General features: G+C 44.8%; 1 protein-coding gene across 3 annotated transcripts in view; it reads right to left on the bottom strand.

Moving 5' to 3' along the window:
- The window catches only part of VWF (von Willebrand factor), a 263,892-nt gene that overhangs the window by 162,145 nt on the left and 74,104 nt on the right, over nt 1-27,643 (bottom strand). For all 3 annotated transcript variants that reach the window (XM_090043875.1, XM_090043874.1, XM_090043876.1), the window contains exons 7-13: nt 14,274-14,490; nt 12,254-12,376; nt 9,905-10,016; nt 8,260-8,306; nt 3,986-4,122; nt 2,397-2,535; nt 1,487-1,587 (exon numbers count right to left, since the gene is read on the bottom strand). In XM_090043875.1, coding sequence (XP_089900001.1) covers nt 1,487-1,587; nt 2,397-2,535; nt 3,986-4,122; nt 8,260-8,306; nt 9,905-10,016; nt 12,254-12,376; nt 14,274-14,490 — 876 coding nt within the window. The remainder of the gene's footprint in view (nt 1-1,486; nt 1,588-2,396; nt 2,536-3,985; nt 4,123-8,259; nt 8,307-9,904; nt 10,017-12,253; nt 12,377-14,273; nt 14,491-27,643) is intronic.

Raw genomic sequence — 27,643 nt, 5'->3', positions numbered from 1 at the left:
TCCCTCCCATTACAAGTCTCTTTGAGATCTGATGAAATCTTCTACTAAATTTACATGTTGAACTCCTTGTGCTACCGGGCAATCACCTCAAAAGAATCTGTAGGGAGGGAAATGGGGTGTGGCATATTGCCAAGATACCCATGGTAGTTTGGTTACCAGAGGCTTCCTAGCCCCAGTAAGGTTGTCAACTATCTGTAAACTTAATGACGGTCCATAAACAAAAACAGGCTAAAAACACCTATCCATGAAATCCGTAAAAAAAATTGAACCATCCATAAAAAGCTAAGCAACTGGGAGCTTGATTAAAGAACCCTCATCAGAAAGAAGCTGGAGGCAAGTTTGATGGACAGAGAGAGCAGAGCAGTGCTACCATGTGTCTGAGTGGAAGTTCACCACCCTGCAGAGAGTATTCTCAGGGCTTTGTAAACTGTAGAAGCCTCCGTAATCCCTTCCCCTATACCATGTGCTGCTCTTGCCTGTCTGCAACACTGCTGGGTTACAGGTAGGCAGACAGCAGTCCCTTGTTCAGAGTCCATACCAGAATGGGATGTCAAAGCCTGCAGGAGTCAAGCTTAGGATGGGGCAAAATAGCGCAGGGTACAGTCAGAGGCATCAGGTTGTGGGGGGTGAGTAGGAGATCCCTGGAATGCTGGCAGCACAGAATGAAACTATTTTTGCATTTAAGCAGGGCTGCCAACCCAAGACATTTTTGTTTACTGACAATATGCAAGCTTTTTACTGACAATCAAACTTTTTTTTTTTTTTTTTAAATACAGTTGGTGTTAAAACCTTGAACTTGAACCTGGTCTTTGTCCAGGGTCTGGCAGAAAGTTTAAATTTACATTATGTAACATATACAGAGTTCTGTGTGGACTAGTTTACCCTGACAAGTTTCAAGGTAAAATTAATTATCCCATGCAGAACGCCATATTTCTGTTAAACTATATTGGTATTCAAGCCAACTCACTAAAAGCTAGCTCAGGCACCTCTATACCATGCTGCAGTCTATGGAGTATACATACCCCAGTTGATCAAGAAGAACCATACATATCCTTCACAGTAGAAGCAGTATGCAATGTACATTGTGTAATTAATCTAATTTTATTCTTGAAAAAATGACTGCTTGTATTCACAAAAGCATAGTTTTGTTTTATTTCTTCTCGTTTTCACCCTTGCAAACCCTATTGACTTCAGTGGGGACATGTAAGTGTAAATTGAATCAAAAATAGCTCAGAAGGTATTCAGAGCAAAAGTATTAATGGATAATGGTGACTGGCAGTGCACAGAAAACTAAAAAAAAATAAAATAAAAACAAGCTGTTCGGGATGCAAATGTTTGTGTATCTAGAAAACAAAAGGACCTGTATATTACTCTGAGGGCAGAAAGAGAATGGAATTTCTACTATGCAACACAAAGCAATGTTTCACATGAGACAAGAAAATCTTTGTGTATGACTGGGTAGGTTGAGAGAGCAGGGAAAAAGTACCTTCACCAAGAGTTTGCCATGACCATCCCAGTCAATCTGCAAGTCTTCTCCATAGGTGAGGCGAACTGAAGACATTACTGTATGCTGGATACGGAGAGCACCTAAAGAAAAAAAAAGAATATTGTTTCAGACAAGCAGAGATGCAATCTCCCATAAGCAGGGAGGATACAGAGGGTTGGGGACACCATCACTTCATTAACCCCTGCAATGGGTCTAACAGAGTCACTTGCTTTGGCTTTGTCTATGCTGTGTTTTTTGGAACCCTAGTGCAAGCATCTTAATTTGCACTTGTCAGATTAGCCCAGGGTTAAAAGCCAATACTAATGTGAGTATAATGACAGTGCTGATCTAACATTGCAACCTGCAGGATCTAGGCTCTCCAGAAAGTGCTGAGATAGATGAGAAGCACTGATGCCTTGTAGAAGGTTGCACCATGCTAAAGCAAGTAACAGCACTCAAGTTTACCTGTTACACCAAAGGCCCTATGTATATGCCCAATGCTCTGGTCAAATCAGCAACTGTCCCTTCTGTTGGCTGAGCCCTAAAAACACTTGTAAGCCCTCAATGTCTAAGCATCATGCAAGAACTCAAAGTTAATGTTGTAAAATTTCAAACTTGTGGACTACAGAAATGGACAGTAACAGTGAGTTTGAACTGCATGGGTCAGTTCCCCAAAATGGCTCAAATCAGGACAACTCTGCTAATGTCCATAGAGCCCAGCCAGTTTACACCAGGTTCACACCTAGGTGCATGTGCAAAAGAACCAGGAATGACAGGTATTCCAGTTAATAGAAAGTACAGTAGACATGACTCGGAGTTAGAAAAGAGAAAAAACTGACAGAGCCAGGAAAAAGCTGAGAAGGATGACACCTTAGTTTCTGGCTTGAATTGTTAGGTTCCACAAACACACCTTGCACCAAAGGAATTTGGATGTCCTGTCCATTCATAGAAATTCCTCCCCCATGCTTCATTTTAATGATGCTGTTCTCCATGTCTTTGAGTCGGACGGAGGCTGAGCGAGTGCATACCGCGTCCAGATCATCCGCACACTAGAGAGAGGCCAACAATTTCTCTGAACATGAGTTAATTGCATGGATAACAGATCCTCAAGCACGCTGGACTAGAAGCCCTCCTTTGGCTGTGATTCTAGGGTCACACACATCAATTACAAGGCCATGCCTGTCCTTACAAAAAGGGTCTGTGGGAGCTGAGCAGCAGCTAGGTGAGGAAAACCCCAGGGGAGTTGAGCTGCATGGTGTTATTCAAGAACAGCTCCCTCCTGACTGTCCTACGTCTGATGGATGAGACACCACTACACCAGCCTACTCTAATGAGGAAAATCAGACTGTGCTGCCCTGGTTTTCATCATTCAGGATTGCTGCTGTTATTATTAGTGACGGTTTAGATAGAATATTACAACATATGTAGGGTGGTGACTCATGCCCCCCAGGCCTCTGTGTTCGGTTTCAAAAGAGCAGTTTCAGTGACAACCAGTTAGGCCGCTTACACTAGCTCTCAGGGCTCTGGTATCAGAGTGGGCCTGGGAAAGACTCGCTAAGTCCACCACCACAGCTGGGCAATGTAGAAGCAAATGACCTTTCTGTGACCACACCCCTTCACCCTTCCCGATCTGTCCTTGCTCCTCTGCAAATGCCTGACTTGTGCCCAACTCTTAAATTCCCCAAGATAGGCTGATCCCTTCCCTTACTCCTTCTGCAGTGGCCCTTCCTTTCCCCCCCACCCCACTCAATCTACCTTCTCTCTGCAAATTTCCTCCTTTCCCTGACCTACTTCAGTATCCTCCCCTCCAATGTTCAGTCGACTCTCTTACTTCTATACCAATGCTGACACACCAGTCAAAAACTCCCGCCTTTAAACACCCAAGCATTTTACTCTGGATGGTCTCTCTCTAGCCCCAACATACTTTGGCAACATTTCTGTTTCTCCCTGGCAAGCTCCATTCCATGTCCTTCTACTAGGCCCTTCTTGGTCTTTGTGGCAGGGGGTAAAAGGACAAAAATCTCAAAGGGCAGACCTGCTATTAGTCAATGTGACTGTGAAAAAACTTGCATGTAAACTAGGAGTCATTATGGTAATTCTCTTCATACAGCACTACTCAGCTTCTGGAGAAGTGCACTTCTATATAACCTGAGTAGTGCATGCCCCAAGCTGTTTCTAAGCAAGCAGCCTACATAGCTCATTGAATGGGGTGTGCCCTCTCTGGTCTTCATAGGCTGATCTGGCAAAACTCCAGGAAGACAAAACAGAGAAAGGAGTCTCACCGTGAATTTGCATCCCCAACAGGAGCCTGAAGGACTGGCATCACAGAGGCAAAACATATGTTAATTCAAGAAAGAAATTCTATCTGCTATTTGAATTAATCATTTAACAGGAAAATGGCATTTGTCCACTTAGGAATAACTCTCTCACATAGGTCCCTCCCAACACATACATACATACAGCCCTCTCCACATATACATACAGGTAGAGTACAGATACCTGGACAGTGTCGATGATAACAGAAAAGGACTTCTCCTCACAGTCTTTGGCAAATAAATATTGACAGATCCCGCTGAAGGTAAAATATTTGTTATCAAAACTTTTGAAATGGGACTGGCCGGTGACAGAGCATTCTCCTATTAAAAAAAAAAAAGAGAGAGAGAGAGAGAGAGAGATAAGCAGATTCCTACCAACTAGGAACAAAGACCTGATCTTCATGAGACACAAGAGGATGGAGGAACTGAGGTAGGTCATTAGGCCCAAAGCTCCTAAGGGCCTGGAAGTGCTGAAAGGATCACTTATCTTGTGGCTTACTCCTGTAGTTTATTTTCTGTTAGAAATAAAGACTCCAGCTAAAATTAGAAAGATTAGAAAATGAGTGCTAACTTCACACACACTGGGGAGTATCCATGCCTTCCCAGAGACCCAAAACTATACTTCAGAGTGAAGCTTAAATATGGCTTTAAATAAATGCCACAGGTTCTATTCTGATTCTCTGCACTGGGTGAATATTTTCTCTTACCGGTGCATCGTTATGCAAGCCATTCAAAGGACTTCACTGGGGCTACATTTTATCTGTGCCTGTATATGAAACAGCACCACTTTAAGTAAATCAGTTTGTTAAACTAGTGCAAAAAACTATGTGGATGCCCTCAGTTCAATTTCAGCACTCCACATATCAGTTTCATTTCGTTAGCAAATTTAAGGGTACAAGTTGGCTGTTTTTAAGCTAATATAATAATACTTCTTACGTGTGGAGGTTCTAAGTGCTTTATGCCTGAGATTATATAATCAAAAGCTAGATAATACTTATCTGTAAAATGGGAAAATACTGAAGGTTGAAATGATTCACTCAAGGACACATAGTAGGCATAGCCAGGAGACTGTATCTTTCAATTTCCAGTCTAACACTCTCTTTCCAAAAGCTACATTGCCTCTATGTCTACACAGTGCTTCACACCATCTTAACTATCTGTTGTTTTTTCCAAATCTATTTTAGCTAAACCCACTGCAGAACTAGGGCCTTTACATATTAAACATGAAACTGACAACATCTCTTTTTGCTCCCCCCCTTGTGCTCTTCTTTGTGCCAATACCTTGCACACATAGGTTTTGGCAGGTTGCTACTTGCTAGCAGTGTCTGTGAGCCTCTGGAGTATTATAATGCAGCCTTATCATGGCTATGGTGTGTGAAAATCTGCTTCACAGAGCAGAAAGAGGGTAGAATCTTTTGTTGGGCTGTCTTGAACTCAAATAACTTACTCCGACATTTAGGTGAAAATACTTTCATCTCATGAATCACAAAAGGGATAAAGAGCTCAAAGTAAATCAGACTGAGATGCCATTAAGCCTTCCTTACATGAACAGAATTTATATTAGTTGCTACTCTTACATTTATTTTATTTAATTTCCATTAAGGCAGAAATAAATCCAGTGCATAACAGCTAAAAGCAAAGCTCTTACAGGATCAAACTGAATTCCAGCTTGCAGTCCCTCCCTCTGTGAAAAAGAACTCTTTAAAACCATATTTCAATGCATCTCTTCTGTATGCATATATAGGGAAGAAGCTTGTTCTACCTGGTTGGCAACCAAAGCACAGCTTGCAACCAACTCAGTTATCCAGCTTTTATTTAGGAGCAATTCTATTTCTCCCTCTGGGCACAAAAGTGCCTCCCACCACAAAAAGAATAGGATTGCCCTCTGGAGATGCATAGACATCTGTAGAAGCCTATTTTTATTTCTAAGACACTATTGTTGAGATGTTAATCTAAGGCAGGAGTGGGCAAAATGCTGCCCGGGGGCTGGATGTGGCCCACCAGGCCATTCTATCTGGCCCGCGGGGCCCCTAAAAAATTTAGAAAATTAATATTAATCTGCCCTGGGCTGCCTGTCACGCAGCCCTCGATGGCTTGCCGAAATTCAGTAAGCAGCCCTCTGCCCAAAATAACTGCCCACCCCAGTCTAAGGACTGTGTGTCCATTGTGCTTAGAGCTACATACACCCATGTTAAGGCAAACTCCTTGCAATTTAAGCATAACGTTTTATTTTGGCAGGCCCCCTATAGAGACGTGGAGTCTCATAGGAGTTAAGGGATGCAGGGATTTGTTTGCCTAGAACAAATTGCAGGGGCTAAACCCTAAATATCAAGCCACATACAAAGAAATGAGTATTACTATGGCATGTATGGATTCAGAGTGCATTACATATATTTTTCTTAAGTAGGTACACATACATCAAAGAAATTTAGATATTTAAGAACAATAATCACAATTAAATAAGAACAATCAAATAACTCAAAAAATCAAGACAACAATTTACAGTGCTAAATACACCTGTTAAGCCTGGATAAAATAATGGCATCAAGGAAAATCTCAACAAACCTGGAAATCCAGGTTTATAATACAATTGTTCAACCTGTCCTTTTATGTGGGTGTGAATCCTGAATACTGACACAGGCAAATGGAAAAAGGCTGCAAGTGTTCGAAAGCAAAGGTATAAGGAAAAATATGTGGTGCAGTACAAGAAAACAGTACGGAGGAAAAGACATAATGTAGAGCTTGTGGACTGTTACAAAAGACTTCATGTCTTGAGCAAGATAAGAGCACAGAAAATGAAATGGGCAGGATATAATCACAAAAAACAAAGAGACAAGGCATGTGAAACAGATTTTGGAAGCTAAGGTGGAGGGTATGATGAAGGAATGACATATATAAGCTACTGATATGTTTCACCCACATTTGTCCAGTAAGGTCAACACAACTTAGAGTCCAGCTCCATTTCTCTATGCCCTGTCATGTAGAATTTTAAGCTGTCCTCTGCCTGAAGACCTATGCTCCATACTTGTCTCCTTTGAGATTGGAGACGTTAATCTAGAGGCCTCAACCAGGAACACTCCAAGCTAAATTTTCAGTTAGCAAAAGAAGTAACTTCCTTGTTAAAGTTGATTGCCTTTCTTCTGAAGTCAAGAGATTCAATAAACCTGGAACCTCAGGGATGGGGGTGAAAGGGAGCTGTGTATTGGATTTTCTGTTTTAAATAGTCTCTTTTGCAACCTCAGCTCTTGAAAATACCTCTGCCAAACAGAAGAGCTTAAGTTTACACCATATATTCAAGCCTTCACAGCATTTGTACAAAACAAGTCATTTCATTTCAAAAGACCCCACGCACTCAACTTTCACTTTTTTCCCTGGAATTCCAGAGCTGACGCTCTTTTGATTTCAAGCAAGGGATGCTTGCTTAAAAGCCAGGGCAAGTCCTCCATAGGTGAAGTCACAGATGTTTCAACACCTACTTGCAAAGCAGGTGCAGTTCCCCACATTAGGGCCCTCATTGATTTCCCTGTGTCCTTCCCCTAATGAACTATGGATTTTTCCTACTTCCTGTAGTCCAACAGCCCCAGGGTCTCCACCCCCCTTCTCCTGGCCTTCCCCCTCTCTAAAGTCTAAGGACAGAGAAAGACAGGGAAAAAAACCCACCTATAACATCCTTCTAGAGAGGATCACATGCAGGGCAGAAAGAGTAAGCACAGCCTCAACTCAGGCCTGTTCTCCACTGAAGGAAATGCTGGTATAGAGGGGACCTGGCAGCAAGTGTTCATATAAGGGCAGGTGCGTGAAGAAGGAAGCAGGTGAGTAGCCAAGAGGCAAGTAACCTGCCTATTGTGGGACCTGGGTGACTTGGGGAGAGGTGGGGAGCAGGGGAAGAGAGGAGGAGAGCAGGATGAAGAAATAGTTTGAGAGAAAAAGGTGGCCAGACTGTCACCATCATAGCAACAGTGGCCTACTCCTTGATACAGACACAGGACTTGGAGCCCAGGCCTGCAAACACTATTAATCCTACTGCACGTGTGGTCCAATTTACTTTTGTAGAGCTTTGTTCCATGAGCAGTGTTTGCAGGCTCAAGCCATTAGTTACAAACCACTTAGTATCACAGCAGTCTTCCCTTACCTGGCAGCTACTGCCCTGAAACTACACACCTTTTGCAGCTTGGTGAGTTATGCAATGAAAAGGGGATTCCTGCTTCTCCCAGTCGCCCTCTGCCCCACCTCCCCGCAACACAGGTATTTTCACTGCTGTACACACAACCTCCCACACAAAGTCTGATTTATCTTGCAAAGAGAACTTCTGAAATACAATCTCGGGGCTGGCCTGTAACTAGAGCCTGCAGCAAGAACAAAGATAAATTCACCTTTTGTGCGGCCGTAGGTACATGGGATTGATCTAGGCAAGGCTTACTCTCTTGTTAGGAGCTGTATGCACAAGGGTCAACATACCTGGGCACTCCTCATTGCTGCAGATCCAGATTCCACGTCGGCAAATACTAAAGGAAATATTGTGAAATGGTTAGCATCCACATGGCATTTCCCGACATAGTTAAAAGTGAAGCCCTCTGCCCCTTCCTTTCAGGAGCATAAAACCAATGCAATTCTCTACCCCATACACTCCTGTTATGCTCACAACCTCACTTAATGCATGCATCCTCTACACCCCTTCCACCTCTCTTCCCCACAGCCAGCCCTTTGGGAAAAGCTGACTATTGAATCAATAGGGCTATAAGAGGACTGAAGTTTCTCTTTGGCAAGCCCCTCCTTTATAAAGGCATCTTCTTCGAAAACTCAATGACTTGTAAACCAAATTCTCAGGTGGTTTCTACTGAACCTTTCCCCTCCCCCTCCCCAAACACTTTGCTTCCAAGTCAGAGGGTCTTAACAGTGAACATCCTTCATGTTCATCAGGGAGAAATACAAATGAAGTTTATTTTCAGAACTCTGAATGGCACTGTAGGTATAGTAGCATCCTCCAAAGGAAATGGCAGCATCAGGCATAGTTGATATGTGTTAGCAGGTGCTGCTCTTAGGCCTGGACCTATCTGGCTCCACACCAGCAACCCCTACAGCTTTTTAAATAAGAGCTTCAAGAAAAGGTGTTAAGGTGATCCTTTTTTTCTTCTTCTTCTTTTAATTCCTTAGCCCAACCCTCATAATTTTGTTGGAGGTTGTTGAGTTCATTAGGGTGATCCAGGCCAGGATCAATGGAACAACCTCTAGCAAAGGAATAAAGACATCAGAAGTGACATACTGGGTCAGACTAATTTAGCCCAGGAACCTGCCTCTGACAGTGGCAAGTAGTAAATGCTGAAGAGTGACAGTATATATTGACAGTGAATTGCAGGGAGCATTTTCTAAGACTGAAATCTATTTAACCTGGAGTGGGCTCTCCAGGGCAGAACCGTCAGGACTGTGTGGTCAAACCCAGATGCCCCTAGGCTGCCAACTCAGTGGGAGCTGTTAAGATGGTCAAGTGATGGGTCCTCCTCCACTGACAAGATGAAAAAGGAGCTGCTTCTTACCAAGTCCAACAATACACAGTAACAGCCACCTCTACTGTATTGTGGCCTTGGCTCAATCTTACATAAGGTCATCCTCCTGTTGTGTAACAGATATCTGCCCCCAACTCCTCGCATACATACTCTCCAGTCAGGATATATTATTCATTCCCCTTCCTCTCTTCAGACAACTGACCTCCCCTGTCAGGCTGTCCTGTACAGATGAAACAAGGAACTTGGGCTACGCAGCTGAGAAGGACTGATACAACAGAGGAAATTCTGAACAGAGTTTAAGGGAGGTTAAATAAATGTAGCTAGTTAAACAAAACTCCACTGTCCAACACTAGCTGGAGCTGGGAGACTACAGGTCTACCTTATCCACAGGAAACAGGTATTTTTCACTGCTGGAAAACACACATCCCTCACACAATTCTCTTAGATCAAATATCTTAGTTTTTAAAAAAATAAGTTTGGTTTTGTTTTTGTGAACAGTGGGGCTGGGGCTTCTGCCAATTCAAAGAAATAAAACACAAACCAGAAAATCCAGCTTGAAACTCAAGTGCAAAGGCTCCTCCAGTACCGAGGATATTTACCAGAAGTTGCAGTCCTTGGAGATGGAGGAGCCAGGAGGATGATGCCTGCCAGAATGTATGCAAGAGCACTCAGAGCTGTCGACACAATGGTCACCATCAAGTAGTTTCCCCTCTGGATGGGTCGGGCAAGGGGAAAAAAAAAGAATTAAATGAATTATTGGCAGGAGCTCACAGCATTGTTATCCCAGGCTAGCCATACTTGGACAGCTAATTAAAATAAAAGCTGGGACACTCCAAAGAACCTCAGGGGAACTAGCGACAAGTTTTGTTCAGACGCCACCTCTCCTGCAAACGTGCTGAACGATGCATCACTGGAAGCCCAAAGGATCACACTCTTCATTGTTACTTGCAACATGCAGATTCAAGCCAAACTAAGGTGTTCAAGTACCCCCATGCTGGGACACCAGAGACATGGAAAACAGATTAAATGAGCCCTAACATAAGACCTGAATTTTCCCAGACACATGAATTTAAAATGTAGTGTGCCGAGTCTCTGTATGATAAATCCCACAGGGAATAAATCCCAGGACCAGGGTCACACCCTTATCAGAAGTAAGTATGTCTAAGGGTTGACCTAGTGGTTTTTAAGCAGATGCAAGGAGTGAGGAAAGGATATAACAACATCTGAGGAATGGATATCGGGGAACCCTGCAATGTGGCTGGCAAAGAGCTGCTACTTTGCTGGCTAGCCAAGATATAAGATGTAGCTGCCTTGGCCAAGAAGCAGTAGAAGGCAGCTGCACGTTACTACTAACAGGACTGAGACAAATGAGTAGAGCTGTAGGGCCCATCCCTCCTTCCCTTACCTCTCTGCTTTACTTCTGCAGAAATTCAGAAACAGTCAGACTAAGTCTCCAGATATAGGGGGATGAAAAGAGCTACTAAAAATGGAATGGTGACCCTCTCACACTCCAACTGCAGCCCACTGATGTGATCATGCTCCAAAACCCAAAGGCAATGCTCATCTTACTCAGTTACATGTGGTAACTGGCAAATTACTCCAGTGAGCCAAAACACATCTTTTATATGTAAGGAAATGTTTGATGATAAGCATGACCCACAAGAATATGCCAACTTGAAAAAGGAAGAGGGGGTATATGGACCTTGCAGTGAACAATGAAAGTCTCATGTGGATCTGATAAACATAACATCAACCAAAAAGAAGACCCTTGAGGATGGGCAGTTGGCACCCAAAAGCCTGTTTAACATTCATAGATTCACAGATTGTAAGGCTGGAAGGGACCTCGGAAGATCATTGGGTGCAGCTCCCTGCACCAAGCAGGAAAGACAACTGGGGGTCAGATGAACCCAACAAGGTGACTACCTAGTCCTCTCTTGAAGATTTCCAGGGTAGGTGACTGCACTACCTCTTGAGGGAGCTTATTCCACAGTCTGGACACCAGGACTGCGAAGAAACTTTTCCTAATGTTGAGCCTCAATCGATCTTCCAGGAGTTTGTGGCCATTACTCCTGGTTTTCCCCTCAGGTGCCCTGGTGAACAGTTGCTTACTGAGCCCTTGATGTAACTCCCCTAGTATAGCAGTAAGCTGCTACCAGGTCCCCTCTCAGCCTTCTTTTCCTCAGGCTGAAGAGTCCCAGATCCTTCAGCCTTTCCTTGTATAGCTTGTCTTTTAAGACTCTGATCATATGTGTGGCTCTCCTTTCAACTCTCTCAAGCTTATCCACATCCAACTCTTATCCCAACTATAGAACTGGCATAAAAAAATATCACCAAAAAACCCCCCTCTTGCTTGGCACATTTCCTGGACTATCACAGCTACAATAACACTCCATTAGTCCAACAGTAAACAGAGGAAGACAACAAGGACAGTGAAAATGTTTAGTTACACAAGTAGTCCCACTGAAATCAATGAGCTAATGTGAATAAGGCCCTGATAATTCAGCCTATGGACCTGCACCACCTGTGCTTCCTCTGGGTGAAATAAAAGTACCACTCTTCTTTACTTTAATAAAGTACTTCACAGCACTCTTCTCACCTTCTTCTGATGGCTCGTCTTCTCCACCCAAAAGTAATACAGAAGAAATCCAGATTTGTAAGCATCACATCATGTGGTACATCACCAGGAAAGGAAGAGTTCCTAGAGCATTAACTGGTACTGGCATTCACAAAGACCTTTATTTTTTACAGGGTTTAAATAGCAGTCCTTTCATAAAGCAATCAGACAGGCAGTATAAAAATGAACCTATTCTAGGACAGTCACGAAAAGAAGAGAAGCGCTTCTGATTTCAGGAACATTTGAAGACAAACACTGGTTCCCTTCTTCTAATAAAATAGGTAATACTACTGCCAAATGTTTCTCTATGTAAATAAATCAGTAAATAAATTACCAGGGCAGCTGCAGCCATCCACACATTGTCCTCGACACACTTCATTGATATTCAGACTCTGACAGGTTTTGGCACAAGGAGAGATGCACTCCTTATACTCCATGCCAACTGGACATCTTGGCCCTGAAACAGATCAATGAAATTAGAAATGCAAATCTCTTAGCTGCTAATTTTTTCAACCATCCTGGAAGGAATAACAGAGGTCAGATGAGGCCAAATCCTGCCCAATTAAATTATTTCATTTTTAGCAATAAAATGTGTTAGAACTTGGTTTATTAATATCAAAATCTGCCAGGTGAGATATATCTATATTTTCTACAAATTGCATATCATCAACCAAAAAGCAGCAAATTAAGAGGCTGATTCCAGTCATGGCAATAGTGCCAGTGATCTACTACTGGATAAAGCTCCATGGTGATAGCTTGGGAAGTCAGATACGCAAATTGATTTTTTGCCACCTAATGATGCAATTATATAGTTCATCCATTGCAGCATGCTGATGTCCTACATGATCAGCAAGAAGCAGCACAACAGTGGAGACTGGGAATTCTAAGATCTACCCTGGAGCTGACCCAACCTAAATGTGCATACGCACACACACAAACACACACCTTTCACCTCATGTTTATATCTATCCTTCAATAGCTTGGTAACTCTGCATCCTAATGACTTTACTCATCAGATACATGTACAAAAGCCAACATACTTTCCCAACATAGTTCTATAAATGGACCATCATAGGTCAAGCATGTCAATAGTTCTGAACAGACAATGCTGCACCATACAAACAGAGGAATGGCACAGTTTCTTTACTGGTCAAGCCACTCCACTAAAGGTTAACACAAAAGCAAGCCAAGCCCTCATCTTAGGATTAGAACAAAGGGGAAGTTTACAGACCAGGGGAACCATACACCAAACAGGCTTTGTGTCTTCAAGGAGTAGTTTGAGGCATTGTTTTCAGGAAGCAAAAAAGAAATTAAACTGTCTCCCTCTGAGAGAATAAATGCAAGGGAATCCTCTTTCTCTAGAAGGGAAAGTAAATGTATTTGATCTGTGGGTTTGGTTAAGCCAAAAATGAAATGTCCCCTGCCTTTCCTAGCACACAGCAGCCTTTGAGAGAACTCGCAGCTCTTGGTCTCCCAAACTCTCTCTTCCTGCTGGCAAACCACAAACCTGATTCTCTAGTGCCATGTATCTCATATAGTTATTTATATAAAGATAGAGTGGGGGTGGGGGTGGCGGGGACTGGAGAGAAACAAAACATCACCAAGTGAAAATGGTGACCTCTTACACGTCTGCACAAGATGCAGAAAACAGAATATCAAAACTTCCTTTATTATCCCACCTACCTCCAAATGATTCCCATCTTTTCCTCCCAAGCTGCGTCCTGGCAGTCTTTTAGGGCATGTCTTTGCTGTGTGATGGCCCTCAGTGGTGTAACTAACAAAGGAGGGGTGACCAGGGCATCAACTGACACTTGGAGGCAGGGTAGCTGCACACAAACATAGCAGCACTGTGCTATAGATGCTCACCTGCTGCCTTATATGCCATAGCTGTCTAGGGTACTCAAGCATCAAGTTATGTCTCCAATGACTCACTTTGGTCAAGTCATTCCTAAAAGCATACTCTACCCACCTGCTCTTGCTGGCATGATCCAAACCTGGAAACACACCAATGAAGATGTCCTGGGACTTCCCTCTGTAACTATGCTCAAGACCACTTCTGAGCAGATATTGGAAGTAACCCCAAGAAACCTCACCAGCACATTTCTGAAGTTGCAACACACAACTAGGACATACAAGGGGACAGCCCAGCTGGGATGTGCTACTGCTACAGTGCAAACAAGCTCTTAATCTTTTCCATAGTCTCCCCACATCATAACAGTGCCAGCCTTCCCTGAAAGGCACTCTCTACTCTCAATGGCAAGGTCTGATTCTGGAGGTCAAACTCCACTGTTGTCAATAGGCAACTTTGGCAGCAGAACCCTACTCTCCCATCTCCCCTCCCTCCTCCAACTTACTGCACAAGCTGTCCTCAGGCCACCCATTCAGGATCACTCCCTGGTGAGCGCAGCTCCTTGCATACTCCAGGAATGTTGGGCACTGACAACTCATGTCCTGAGCACATGTGCACATGTCTTTCTCACAAAGACTAATGAATGGCTCTGGATCAATTTGATGATGGCATCTGGAGAACACCAGAGACGTCCGTAGCAGCTGGCACTTCTCCATGACATCCTACACCATTAAAGTGAACGGGAAAAGAAATTTATTTTTTAAAAATAAAATAAAAAATGAAAACATTGCATTGAATTGATTGAATGGCTTTGTTTTAATTAAATCTTGAAATTACGAAGAGCTTAGACTGGCATGACCTCTGTACCATGCCCTTCTAAATCAGTCATCCGCCCAAGGAATAGATGGAAGCAGGCAGGGTCCGTGAAAGGCTAATCAGAGGTTATGAGGTGTTGAAAAATGTATTACTATCACAAAAAGAAGAAAAAAAGACTCACTGCCCACATACCCTTCTTCGAGGCTTAGAATTCTGTCAACCTTTTAAGGCACACCCAGATAAATTAGGTAGGCTTCCCACTGTTACAAGTGATACTTTTTTGTTCATTATTGTAGAGCAAACAGTAGAGGGTCAAGGAAATTTTATTTTAAGTCAGGCATTGCCAATCTCAAAAAAACTGAGAAACACGGAAATACAGTTTGCACACATACACACAGTAATGTTTTTCTTTGTATAGAATCAGACCTGTTCAAATGTTGATCACCAGTTCTATACTTATCACTGTTGTGATGCCTTAACTTATTAGTGGCAGAAAGAAAACTGAACCTGAACAATCCAAATTGTATTCTACACAGTTACAAGGGCACTGACAGACATGCAGCTCCCTGCTATAACTCATGGCACTTCACAGGAAGTGCCATGAATTACAATGTTCCCCCTGACCCAACAAACATTTGCTGTTAGGTCCAGGGGTTGGGGATTGACCAACTGAATGTCTCAACCGCTGCCAAGGTGCAGGGGGGCTCCATCCTCCAGCACAGGCTGGGCTAACCCCAGATGCAACTCCCCCTGCTCCCTTCTTCCCCTCCCATTCCAACAACAGCATCAGGAGCGAGGCTGGACTATATCAGCCCAGCTCTGGTCCTGGTGTGTGCTGACACATGTTAATGAAGGCATTCCACTTTGGAGCCTGTAATGAGGACTCAGACTGTTTGAAAGCGTTTTGTAGATGTGCACTTCTGTAAGGGTATCATTCTGGAGCGATTTCAGGGGGCAACAAATGTAACTTCTGTTTGTGCCCAAAATTTGCAGTGGCTCTCACTATGAAGCTCCTTGTTGGCCACTGATAAACAGCAAATTTAAATGCATTTCAAAAAGGTTCAGCTATTTTTCCCATAAAATTGTCAGCCAAGTCTTCAGTTGGAATGAATCAGCACAGCTCCACTGATTTCAATGGGCTTATCCACCAGTTTATTCAATCAAGGTCTAAGGGTCTGCTCTAATACACAGCAAAGGCAAAGGAAGGACATTATTTACAAGGAGTGCCACTTCATAGAGCCAGGTCAGGGTGCCCAGAAAACAAAAAATCATAAAATGTCACCAGTGCAAAAGCGAGCATTCCAATATATTCCAGGAGCAGCAATGAATCAGCCCCTGTTAACAGGGTACCAACACATCTGCTTATGTTGTAACAGCTGTACTTTTACCAATAGAAAAAATATATATTTCATGTTGTGTTCTAATGAAAAATTTGAATTTATCAGATTTCCACCTAGTATAGTGTCTGTGCCAAGTTCTAAACCCATCATTTTTGCCAGGAATGGAGGAAAGTGATTTTTTAGGAACAGGGTTGATTATACAAATCAGTCAACTGTCCTTTTTACTAATCCGGTATACCAATGTAATATTGGTGTCAATGGTATTAGAGGAATTACAGATTCTGGTGGAACATGACAAGCACCCTTCCTCTGTGGACTGCACAAAGGGAGACTAAATGATTTACCCATGGTCATGCAGGGTGTCAGTGGCCAGATAGGTAACTGAACCTGGGTCTCCCAAGTTCCAGGTGAGCAACTTTCCCACAGGGCTGTCCTTCCACAAAAAAGGAAGGTCAATAAAGGGAAACACTAACAGGTTTCAAGATGGCAAATTCCTTGCCTGGAATGTTTCTAGATCCTCTTCCTTCACTGTAGGATTAAGATTTTGAATAACAATTGCACAACACAGTGACTGTGATCTAAATAATTTATTTGTTAAGAAAGGTACTGGCATAACCAGAAGGCAATAAATATAAATATTTAGCTTCAGTGGGGGTATGGGCGCGCATATATTAATATTAAGTTGTCCACAGTTTTTAAGGAATTTTATCCAACAAGTTACAGCCAGCCCATTTCTTGTGTTAGTGATGTATCAACAAGGAAATATAACCAAACAGCAGCAGCAAATTTGCAGAATGCATTATTAAGAACTGGCCACTAAGAAACTTATGGTTATGCCATGAGTGCTTATACACCACCAACACTTAGAGGTTCCATTAGATAAGTTTATCCCATTCCAAAGGCCCTGGCCTCTACCACTGGAGTTAAAGGAGAGTATTTCATACTCTCTTCATATTTTGTGCTAGCAAGCTACAGCCTTTGTCCAGGTCAGTATATAAAACCCTAGCCTGCAAGCTGCTCTTTGCTGATGAATCCTTGTGCCACTTTGCTAGAATAGGGCACTGTTATACCCCATGGCTAGGGACAGAAGTTACACATAAACAGATTTAAGTGATCAGAAACTGGTTTAAATCTGTAACAGAACAGAAGCTCAGAGCACATAAACCAGTTTCAAAATGGCTGAAACCGGTTTAAGATAAACCTGGTTGAATGTTGCATCAGAAACTTAACTGATTTGGGTCAAACCAGTTTATAAAACTTCTGTCCCAAGCCCCTTCCTGAATCAAGTTAAATCACAGTCCCCCAGCATCCCAGCATGCTTTCCAGCCCTAGGCTGGGCTGTGCTGTGCTGTGCTGTCTGCTCCAGAGAGCTGGGCTGGCCCTTCCCCTCTGCACCCTAGTGGTAGCAGTGAGGGCTAGCTGACAAGGGAGTGTGGGGGGGAGGGAAGTGGGGGGCAAACCCAGTCTACAGGGGAGGGACTGCCCCTCCAGGCAAACCCGAGCTGGAGCCTCAGGCCAGAAAGGGGGATTAAACACCCCTTCACCCACTCAAATTTACTGCTGGCTGCAACTGTGGACTACAAATCCCAGAGGTATCTGGAAGCAGAAAGAGAAAGTGATGAGCAACCCTGCAGAGTCCTGCTGATGTGATTCTGGACTGCAAATCCCAGAGACCTTGGGGGCAGCAGGAAGAGGAAGTAAACACATAGCCAGAGAGCTGTGCTCTAGTGCCCCCCCAGTTTCTGGCCAGAGCCACTGCAGACATGTGGCTGCATTTCCTGAATCAAGTTAAATGTCTATTCACTTCTGATTCAATTTAATATGTGCAGCTTAGACTAATCTGGAAAGACTAAACTGATTCAGCCTCAGGCTTTTTGACTGTACTTAGCCCATATGGTAATGTTGTGCAGCACATGCTGAAAACATGTATTTTTGTCTTGACTCCCAAAATGAAGAACTCCCTTTGCTGTTTGCTGCACCTGAGTCATTTCACCTTTCTATTATGAGAATAGTACACAGGATTCTAAAGAACACAACATTCTAAGGATATTCAGACCCAGGGTTTTAACCAAGTCATCATTCCATAATATATTGCCACCTGTTTACAAGACCTCATTGTAGATTTTGGAGTTTAAGTCAGACAAATTGAAAAAGAACATTTGCAAAATGGTTAAAGGGACATTATCAACTTTAAATAATAATAATAAAATTATCTCAGGCATTTGGCAGCATACCACATCCAGTGAGTTCACCAATTCCCAGAAGAATCACAGTTTTAATTCTTTCTTTATTTTTTTTAACGTGGTCACTGATTGCAGATGCTCTCATTTTGGGCACTCAATATCATATGCCAGGGACCTGTTTTTTTTCAGAAGTGCCAAAAACTCACAAATTTCATTCAGAGTTTTGGGTGCTTTGCACATTTCTAAAACAAGTCTAAGTATTCTATGTGGTGGACACAAGGGCTAGGTCTACATCAGCAGTGTCAAATTCACCCCACACACTAGGCAGAATACAGGCCAGGGCGCTCCTTGCGAGTCAGATGGGAAGGGCAAGTGGCAGCTGTGACAGGGCCCTGGGGCTGCAGCTTTGGGGGCAGCAGCAGTAGTGGCGGAAGTGCCCACAGGCCAAGCAGCCGCATGCTGCAGCAGAGTCAGTGCAAGAAATGATGGCAGCAGGGCAAGTGGCCATGTACTAAGCTACTATGGGGCAAGCTCACTCATGGACTGTTTCTGGCCCACGGGCCATACGTTTGATGAGCCCGGTCTGCACTGTGCTGCCACCATGCTAGTCACATCACTGAGGAAATAAAGTCCTATTGACTAACTTCAACTCTGCATGCCTTGGTCCTAGAAACAAAGCGGCAAGGATGGCCTGGGAACACCTCCAAGACCTCACTCAGGACCTTGGCTTCCAGCACACTAAAGAAGAGTAAGTGGGGGCACAACACAAGCATCCTCATAGCTGCCTACCTAAGGCTGATGCACACCAGGGAAGAATGGCTGTGTGGAGTTTAGTTCCTTGGTTGTACAGCTGAGTGTTTGGCCACAGCAGCAGATTTAACCAAAATAAGTGTCACTGGAAAATTCTGACCCGAGACAACTTTCCTTTGCTGTCTGTCTGAGTTTTTCGCTCAGCAAGACAAGCAAAAATAAAACTGCTTAAAAAGTAAAGGAAAAACATAATTCTAAAACCACAAAAACCTAACAGAGGTATGCAAGTACAGATGTAGGACTGAAGTCACTTTTTTTGGTTAATTCATTAGATTTTAAAACTCACGTCACATTAAATGAGATTGGTGGCACCCTGACACAAATGGTTCCTTCATGTTTGTGATTTGCTGCTCCCACTTCTCCCCCAGTCCCACCACACAAAACTGTAGGTGGGATTTTATACATTCTTCTAATTGCTTTTGCACTGCATTATGTTGCTCCATGAATTGCATTTATTTAAGCCACAAGGAATGCCATTAAAAGGATATTCCCTCCAAAAGATAACTTTAAGATGATAGAAAGTTTCATCATGAAAATAATAAAAATGTTTTTCTTTGTGTTTTAAAGTACAGAAATATAGTAACTATTTTCTTTATCTCATGTAGCAGGGACATGCTTTGGTACTCTAGATTTATAGACTTTCAGTGGTTTTTTCTTTCTGTCCCCCTATCAAATTAGGAATACTATAGTTCTGTCTTTCCGGTGGTAACCTTTCTGAAGCAGATAGATCTGTCTCTTCATTGTGTTACATTAACCACCTACCATACATTTGGATTCAGTATAAATAACGAATATTAGACTTCATTTGCTACACTGACTCAACTAAGCCTTCGCCCAACTAATTCAAAAGTTGGTACCTGACTGAGATTTTAGACAAAGCATGCCTGGCTCTAGACCCGCTAACCCTAAATTCATACTGGCGCAACTCCATGACATTATTGGAGTTGTTTTGGCCAACACAAATAAAAGAAAGTCAGCCCGCAAACATTGTATACATTTCCTTTTACCTACCAATTTCTTGGGAAAAACAAGTCTCACTGTTGCAATGTTGCCTTATTGTAGATAGAGAGTCTTCTACATTAAGAATCTGGTCATAGCATTTTTTGTTATTGATTTCAATGGAAGCAAGATTAGAAAGCTTAAACTCCTGTCATTTTTATGTCTAGTAATTAGAAGAGAAAAGAACATAATAAAAGGTAGTCTTTAAGAACTATTTTCAGTGAAACAGGAAAACTTGAAAGTCAGAATACCATGTGAGAATCTATTAAGAAAAAGAAACAAAGAAAACCTCTGCCATTTTTAAAAAATAAGGCTCTCTTCCTACAAAACTATTATAGGGAACTGTACCTTTAACAAGTTCTGGCATGAGTCAGATGGAATTAATTGTGTTACAAAGAGGTCCATGTCATACAGTGCTGACTGGTAAGGGCCTTTGTACATGCCACAAAATAGGCCTTTAAAGCAGTTTAAATGCCCTTCTGCATTGATTTAATGGCGTTGCTGTTTGCACACTCAGCAATGTATTCCACTTTAAATGACTTTGTTGCATAGCAAGATACAATACCTCTGAGTTGTTTTAGTTTGGTACTTAATGTGCAAGAGTGCATGGGGCGCCGGAAACTGACGTACCCGGGGCTCGGTGGGCTTCCAGCACCCCATGCACCATCCCTGCTGCCTTCTCCCACCACCAGCACACCCAGTTCCCCTCATGCCACCTTGCTGCTCTGCCCCAGGGGCAAGCCAGCTGTTCCTGGCCAGTCCCAGCTGGTGGGAAGGCGGCGGGGAGGATGCAGAGGTGCTGGAGCTTATCTGCCTCTGCTTATCTGTGGTGGAGAGTGCAGGGCAGGGCAAGCTGCTACCAGGTCATGCACCACATTGAGCTGTGAGGGATCCCAGTGCTTTCCTCTGTGACAGCAGGGCCCCCCACATGGCATCCACCCACTGGCACCCAGTCCAGGCAGTCCCGGGGGGTGCCACAGCCGCAGAGAGAAGCACCAGGCCCTGTGCAGCTCAGGGGGTTGCACGATCCAGCAGCAGCCTAGGCAAGCAGGCAGGCTCCGCTGAAGAAAAATAAAAAAAATTTTAAAAAAAGCAGCAAGAAGCCTGATCTTTTTTTTTTTTTTTTTTTTCCTTTTTTCTCCCTGGAGGCTGCCTGTCTGCCTAAGCTGCGTGGGGGCCTGGTGCTCCCCTCCGCGGCTGCAGGAAGGCTGGTGCTTCCTTCTGTGGCTATGGCACCCCCTGGGACCACCCAACCTGGGTGCTAACAGGCAGGTGCCACCTAGGAGGCACCACTGCCACCACAGAGGGAAGCTCCAGGCCCCTGCACAGCTCAGGGACCTCTCAGCCCGCCAGCAGCTCACCCCCTCCTCCCCACCTCTGGAGAGGCAGGTAAGGATTGGGCCCCCATCCTTGTGTACACACCATGGGGTTTTAGTTCGATTTAATTCTCCCTAAATTGAAACGGTGGTAACAGTGGATTTTTAAAAACCCACCGTTTCAGTTTAGGGAGAACTAAACCAAATGAAACCCCTAACCATCCTAAGAGTTCAGACACTGAATGAAGTGCCCTCTCTCAGATCCCTTGGTTCCAGGAGTATAACAAAGCTTTAAAAAAAAGAAAGAAAGAAAGGAAAAGAAACATCGTGATTGTAATAATAGAAGATAAAACACCCCACTAAACTTGTGGCCCTCTGGAAATGTGGCCTATGATTGCCAGAACCACTGCTGAGGAGGAGAAGCTGAAGTATCACCACAAGATAGACAGAACAGCATAATCCCAGCTTCTCTCATCAGTTTAAACGGAAGGTCTCAGTACTGGATGGAGTTGAATTAAAAAGACACCAGGATGGCAGTTCCTAAAATGTGAAAGATGGGCTAAACAGTTAAAGGACTAAGCTGAACACTGATGTAAATTGATGTAATTTCACAAAGTTCAGGGAATTATACCTGCTTGCTTAAAGCTGAATTTCATCTGAGAATTACAGCGCAAATTTTATTTGTGCTCTAAATTCAGCTGAGGCACAACCTTGTTCTAACTGTGCACCTTCACATGGTTCTCACTGCAATGGGAATCAGACCTTTGTGAGCCAGGTGCAAGGCAATGTCTAACCCCTTGTAGATCCTTTGAATCCTGACTTTCAAGGTTCAACTTTTCTTTCGTCTCCTCTACTTCCCTTTGTCCTCTCCCAGCTCTGCATTTCCCAGTGTCTCCCATCTTCTGTGTATCTGTTTTTCGAAGGAGTAAGCTCTAAAGGGGCAGAAACCATCAATTTTCTGTATATTGTACTAAGTTGAGCATATTTTCTATGTTCTTGCAAGGGCCCACATACTAAAATTATGTAATTTCCATTTAAATGTATTTAATGGATCAAACAGTTTTTACAAAATTAACTTTCTCTGGGACAGAAATATCAGTTGGTACTTGGCTCTATCATCTAAACCAGCGGTATCAAACTCATTTGGCTCCACAGCTTCCTGCAGACCAGATCCACACCGTGGGGCTTTCAGACAGCCAGATGACCCACAAAAGACGGAAGCAGGATTAATCCCAGCGGGAGCCGCTGTTTTATCACAGTGCTGGAACCCATGAAATTAATGCCACTACTGCTCACAACTGCTTTTCCCTTGCTGCTAATTTTAGTTGCCAGAGGTGATTAAAACCCCCAATTTCAGTGGCAGGTAAAAGGAGGGTGGGAAATGACCAACATCAACTCCCTGGGTTCCAGCAACTCCAGCAGGTGCACAAGCTAACACTGCCGCAGGGGGTCCAGGCACTACAGCGATGAGCCCCACAAGCAGAATCCAACTCAGGGAGGTGGGTGGTCAAGCCCATGAGAAGCCCCATGGGCCTTATGTTTGACACCCCGATCTACAGTGTAGCTGCTGCCAACTCCTACATTACCTAGAGTTGCCACCAAGGGACCCAGGGTCTGAAACACACTGACCACGCCAGCCAGGTAAGAGCCCCTGACCCCAACCCTAGCTTGGCCTGCCGCGGGGTCCCATCCCCAGCCACATCCGCACCCTGATGGCCTGGGCCCCAACCCTGTGCTGCTGGCCAGCAGGCCCCATCACTGCTGGGCCAGGACGCACTGTGGGCCCCATCCCCAGTTCGTCCTACTGGCAGCCTGGCCCCATCGCCACCACAGACTCTGTCCCCGGGCCCAGCCCCAGGCGGCCCCATCTCTACCACAAGGCCTGGCCCGTGCTGCCGGCAGCCTGGCCCCATCGCCACTGTGGGCCCTGTCCCCGGGCCCAGACATGGTGCAAGCAGCCCAGCCCCTAGCTGGCACCATTGCCACTCCAGCACTGGGCTGGAACCATCTTCAGTGTCAGGATGGGGCCAGGGCCGTGGACCTGCACAGGTCCTGTAGCACAGGGATGGGGCCAGATGGCCCTGATCACGTGCTGCCAGCAGGCCCGGCCCTGGCTGGCAGCATTGCTGCCATCTGCCTCAGCCAGGCCAGGGCCATTGGCAGCGCCAGGATGAGGCTGGGGCCCAGGCTTGCGAACCTGCATGGGTCCCAGCCCCATCCTGGTGCTAGCAGCGGGTCCAGCCACATGCTGCTGGCATGTGGCTGGGGCCAGGGCTGCCTGCAGCGCCAGGATGGGGCTGGGGTCAAGGCCAGGGCCATGCCCAATGGCAACACTGAGATGAAGCTGGGGCCCGGACCCATCTTGGCGCTACAGATGGCCCCAGGCACATGCTACCAGGCGCAGCCCCAGATAGAACCTTTATCGCCGGTGCTGGGCCGGGGCTGTCGACAGCACCGGCATGAGGCCGGGGCTGTGCCCACCAGCAGCGCTGGGATGAGGCCGGGGCCTGGGCCTGTGCAGGCCCCAGCCCTATCCCACAGGCCCAGCCATGTGCTGCTGGTGAGCCTGGCCCTGGCCCTGTCTGGCACCTCCACCCCCTTCCCCCCCCACCAACCCAGCACCGCTGCTGAGCTGGGGCAGTCTAGTGCTGCCAGTTGTCCTGGGCCCTGGCCCCACAGCCCCAACCTCTTGCTGCCAGTGGGCCCTGACCCCAGCCCCATGCTGCCCACAGCCCTAGCCCCAACAGGTGCAGTGCCAGCACCTGCTGTCTTCCCAGAGCCCAGGCCTGGGAGACAGCCAGGGCTAGGGCCGGGAAGGCAGCAGTTCTTTGCAGTCTCCCAGCTGCAGCTAGCCCAGGTTCGTGGTCGCTGCTGATAGCCATGGAGCCTGGGCTGCTCCTCACAGCTGGCTGGGAGGATGGAAGCCCTGCTGCAAGCAGCCTGGGCTCCGTGGCTATCAGCAGCTACCACAAACCTGTTTTTCTGGCATGCCAGCACTCTGGCAGCTTCCAAGGTAGGCATTGTGGGTTTTTCACCACTCCAGCCAAAAAACATTGCCTACCCCTGCCTCCAATAACAAAATTTAATAAATATTCAAGAAAAGAGTCATTAAGGCAGATGAAACCATAAGACAACAAAAATTTAGCTTCAGCATCTAATCTCATGCACTTACGGGAACATGGGACATAAAATAAAGCAATTCCCTGGGTCCTACTGTCAAATTCCTGCCACTGCAAGAAACCATATAAAAAAGACCTTTTCAAAACCTTATCAAGCTTCATATTTTTTACCTCTAGAGCAGTGGTTTTCAACCTTTTTCATTTGTGGACCCCTAAAAAATTTTGAATGGAGGTTTGGACCCCTTTGAATTGTAAGTGTGGACATTCACATGCTTTTGACTGATCACAGTCATCTTTCACAGACCCCTTAGACATAGTCTTCAGACCCCCAAGCATCTTCAGACCACAGGTTGAAAACCACCACCCTAGAGTCATCAAACAGGCACCCCACACACTAGGTGGCTGAGATTCTCACACCGGAACTGTGGTTAATGTGGATCAAAATAGTCAAAGGAGCTCCCTTATTTTGGTAGCTGCCATCAGGGGTCTTGGTTCTTGTGTTGCAAGCAAGAGGACAAAATAAGAGATGAGGAAAGCACATGTATTTGGAAGACACTCATGTCTCCAGAGTTGGGGGTGGGGAAGGGGAGAAAAAGGGAGTCACAGCCATTCAGCATCAGGAGAGCATCCAGGCACTGGCATAGGACAACAAAAATTTAGCTTCAGCATCTAATCTCATGCACTTACGGGAACATGGGACATAAAATAAAGCAATTCCCTGGGTCCTACTGTCAAGTTCCTGCCACTGCAAGAAACCATATAAAAAAGACCTTTTCAAAACCTTATCAAGCTTCATATTTTTTACCTCTAGAGCAGTGATTTTCAACCTTTTTCATTTGTGGACCCCTAAAAAATTTTGAATGGAGGTTTGGACCCCTTTGAATTGTAAGTGTGGACATTCACATGCTTTTGACTAATCACAGTCATCTTTCACAGACCCCTGGACCACCATAGGAGTGGTCCAGGGAGGATGATGTATACATGGAGCTAGCATTTCCCTGTTGCCTTCCATCCTGATTTCATCCATGATATGCAGCTTGGAGAATCTGTACCAAAGTAAAAGCAAGGAGAGCTGAGGGCCTAGGTGGACCCTTCTTGAAAGTATGTGCAGTTTCCTGTAGTTCTGAGTGATTTAAAGGCATGTTGGTCAAGCTGGTGATACTATAATGCTAATAAATGAGACAGGGAGCCCTGCAAACCAGGTTCCAGTTTCTCCCACTCTGGGACAGCAACAAAAGCATGCCCACTGCTTTCCACAGGAGAAAGGGAGCAGTGCCCTCCCACTCACTCCTTATTATAACCCTTGCACTTGGACAACAGGGGATCCCTCGTTTCATCACATCACCTTGTATCCAGATCAGCTTGCAGGATTCCATTGTCTACTGTGCTTAATACAAAGTGCCTGCAGGGCAAGATCTAGCACAGAGGTAAGCAAAATGCAGCCCAGGGCTTGGATGTGGCCCACCAGGCCATTCTATCCAGCCCGCGGGGCCCCTAAAAAATTTAGAAAATTAATATTAATCTGCCTTGCGCTGCCTGTCATGCAGCCCTCAATGGCTTGCCGAAACTCAGTAAGCAGCCCTCTGCCCAAAATAATTGCCCACCCCTGATCTAGCACCAACCAAAGTCAATGCAAGTCTCCTACACCTTTTTGCCTTTAGATCAGGCTAACATTGTTCCATCTTCCAATGCATTGTGCAAACAAATTAAATTAGGAGCTATCTCTACACAAACTCTGTTTGGATCCCTGTCCTGTCGGGGAAGAGAGGGCGAGGAAGACTCCAAATCTGTTTGGGTGGGTGGGCGGGTGGGGGCAGGAGGAGGGGGACAAGTCACTGAACCAAAGCTATTGTTTCCCCTAACAGCTGACTAATCACATCCAAAAGGGGCTGAGAGCTGGGGGAGATTTGCATTCCTGAAGCTGAGGCTAGGGAACAAAGAAAGCTGTTTTTTTGTGGTTGAAAAGATCAAAATTCTTCACCAGGCACTCGCTCTTGCTAGACTTCTATTAATAGGACAACGTTTGTTCTTGACAGTAAATAAATTAAACCAAAGTTCCTCAAATGTCATGAGCTCCCAAATTCACACAATGGAGAAGCTGATTACATTGGTCCATAAGACAACTGTATCTCTTGCAACAGTAATATTTGATGTGATTTATAGAAAACCTCCCATAAAATCCACTTGCTAAAATGGAGTCATCCTCATCTGCATTGGAATCAAGGCCAGAGCCAAGTGCTTTCTCTGGTCTCACCTGCAAAGTTTTCCAAAATATTCACACCAATTTTCATGCATAAAGCTTCATGGGCCACAGCTACAGAACTGTTCAGGCAACAGGGGCTTGTCCACACTGCAGCTCCAACTGTTTTTTTTTTACCAGGACTGTATTTACTAGAGAATTGCCTCAATGAAGTTCTCCACAATCACTGCACGCCAAAACCCTGGGGATCCTATGAGCCATAAATAAATCAGTTGCAAGCCCAAGTAAACTATCCAGAGACCTAGATGCTGACCTAGGAGAGAACATACTTGGGGTTCAGACTTTGAAGAACCAGAGAGGTTACTCCTAGCCATCATTAACAACCTTTTTATTCCAGTCAATCCTCCAGATTCTGGAAACCAAGTCTCAGCAGGTTTGGGTCCATATAAATAGCCTTGAAAGCTTTTGTAAACCTAAAAAGGCTGAAGTCCAAGTCTCAGATATATTGTTAAGCAACTGCATTGAAATCAGGAAATTTATTTTGGATTCACACCAGAACATGTGAGAATCTAGTCCTCAGTGGGTTAAACCTGATTTCCCCAATAACAATCCCCAGCTGTAATGTTGTGTGCACAGTAAAAGTATTCTTAAAACTGTTTGGTTCCTACAGCTGGTGAAGATTTGCATGTGTTTACTGGGCCAGTAATGGAAACAGAGTGCATGTTCATGTTTAAAAGCAGAAGAAAACAAACTGATGGAGCTCAAGGGCCAGAATATGTGCTGAGCTTCAGGAATGTTTGCAGCTCCTTAAAGCTGGGAAACTGAAGGCCTCCCCTGCTAAGGAGATTCACTGAGGAACATGGAGCCATTGCATCCTCTATGTAGTCACCTGTTCCACAACAGCTGTAGGAAAGAGGTGCACCTCAAGCTTCCTTGTGCTTAGGCATAGGTGGCTGAAAACTAGGGCTAACAGGGCTTGGACCCCCAAACTAAATTCACAGAGGCCAGCGACAGCAGCAGTTCCACAGTGACACTGTCCCACAGTGCCCAGTGCCACTTGGCGCTACCGCCATGCTCCACCACCACAGCACT

This window comes from Crocodylus siamensis, chromosome 4 (genome assembly GCF_052110815.1).
Source record: "Crocodylus siamensis isolate JL-2025a chromosome 4, ASM5211081v1, whole genome shotgun sequence".
Lineage (NCBI taxonomy): Eukaryota > Metazoa > Chordata > Crocodylia > Crocodylidae > Crocodylus > Crocodylus siamensis.
Note: the sequence above shows the minus strand (reverse complement) of the source record. Positions and strands in the feature narration are given on the sequence as shown.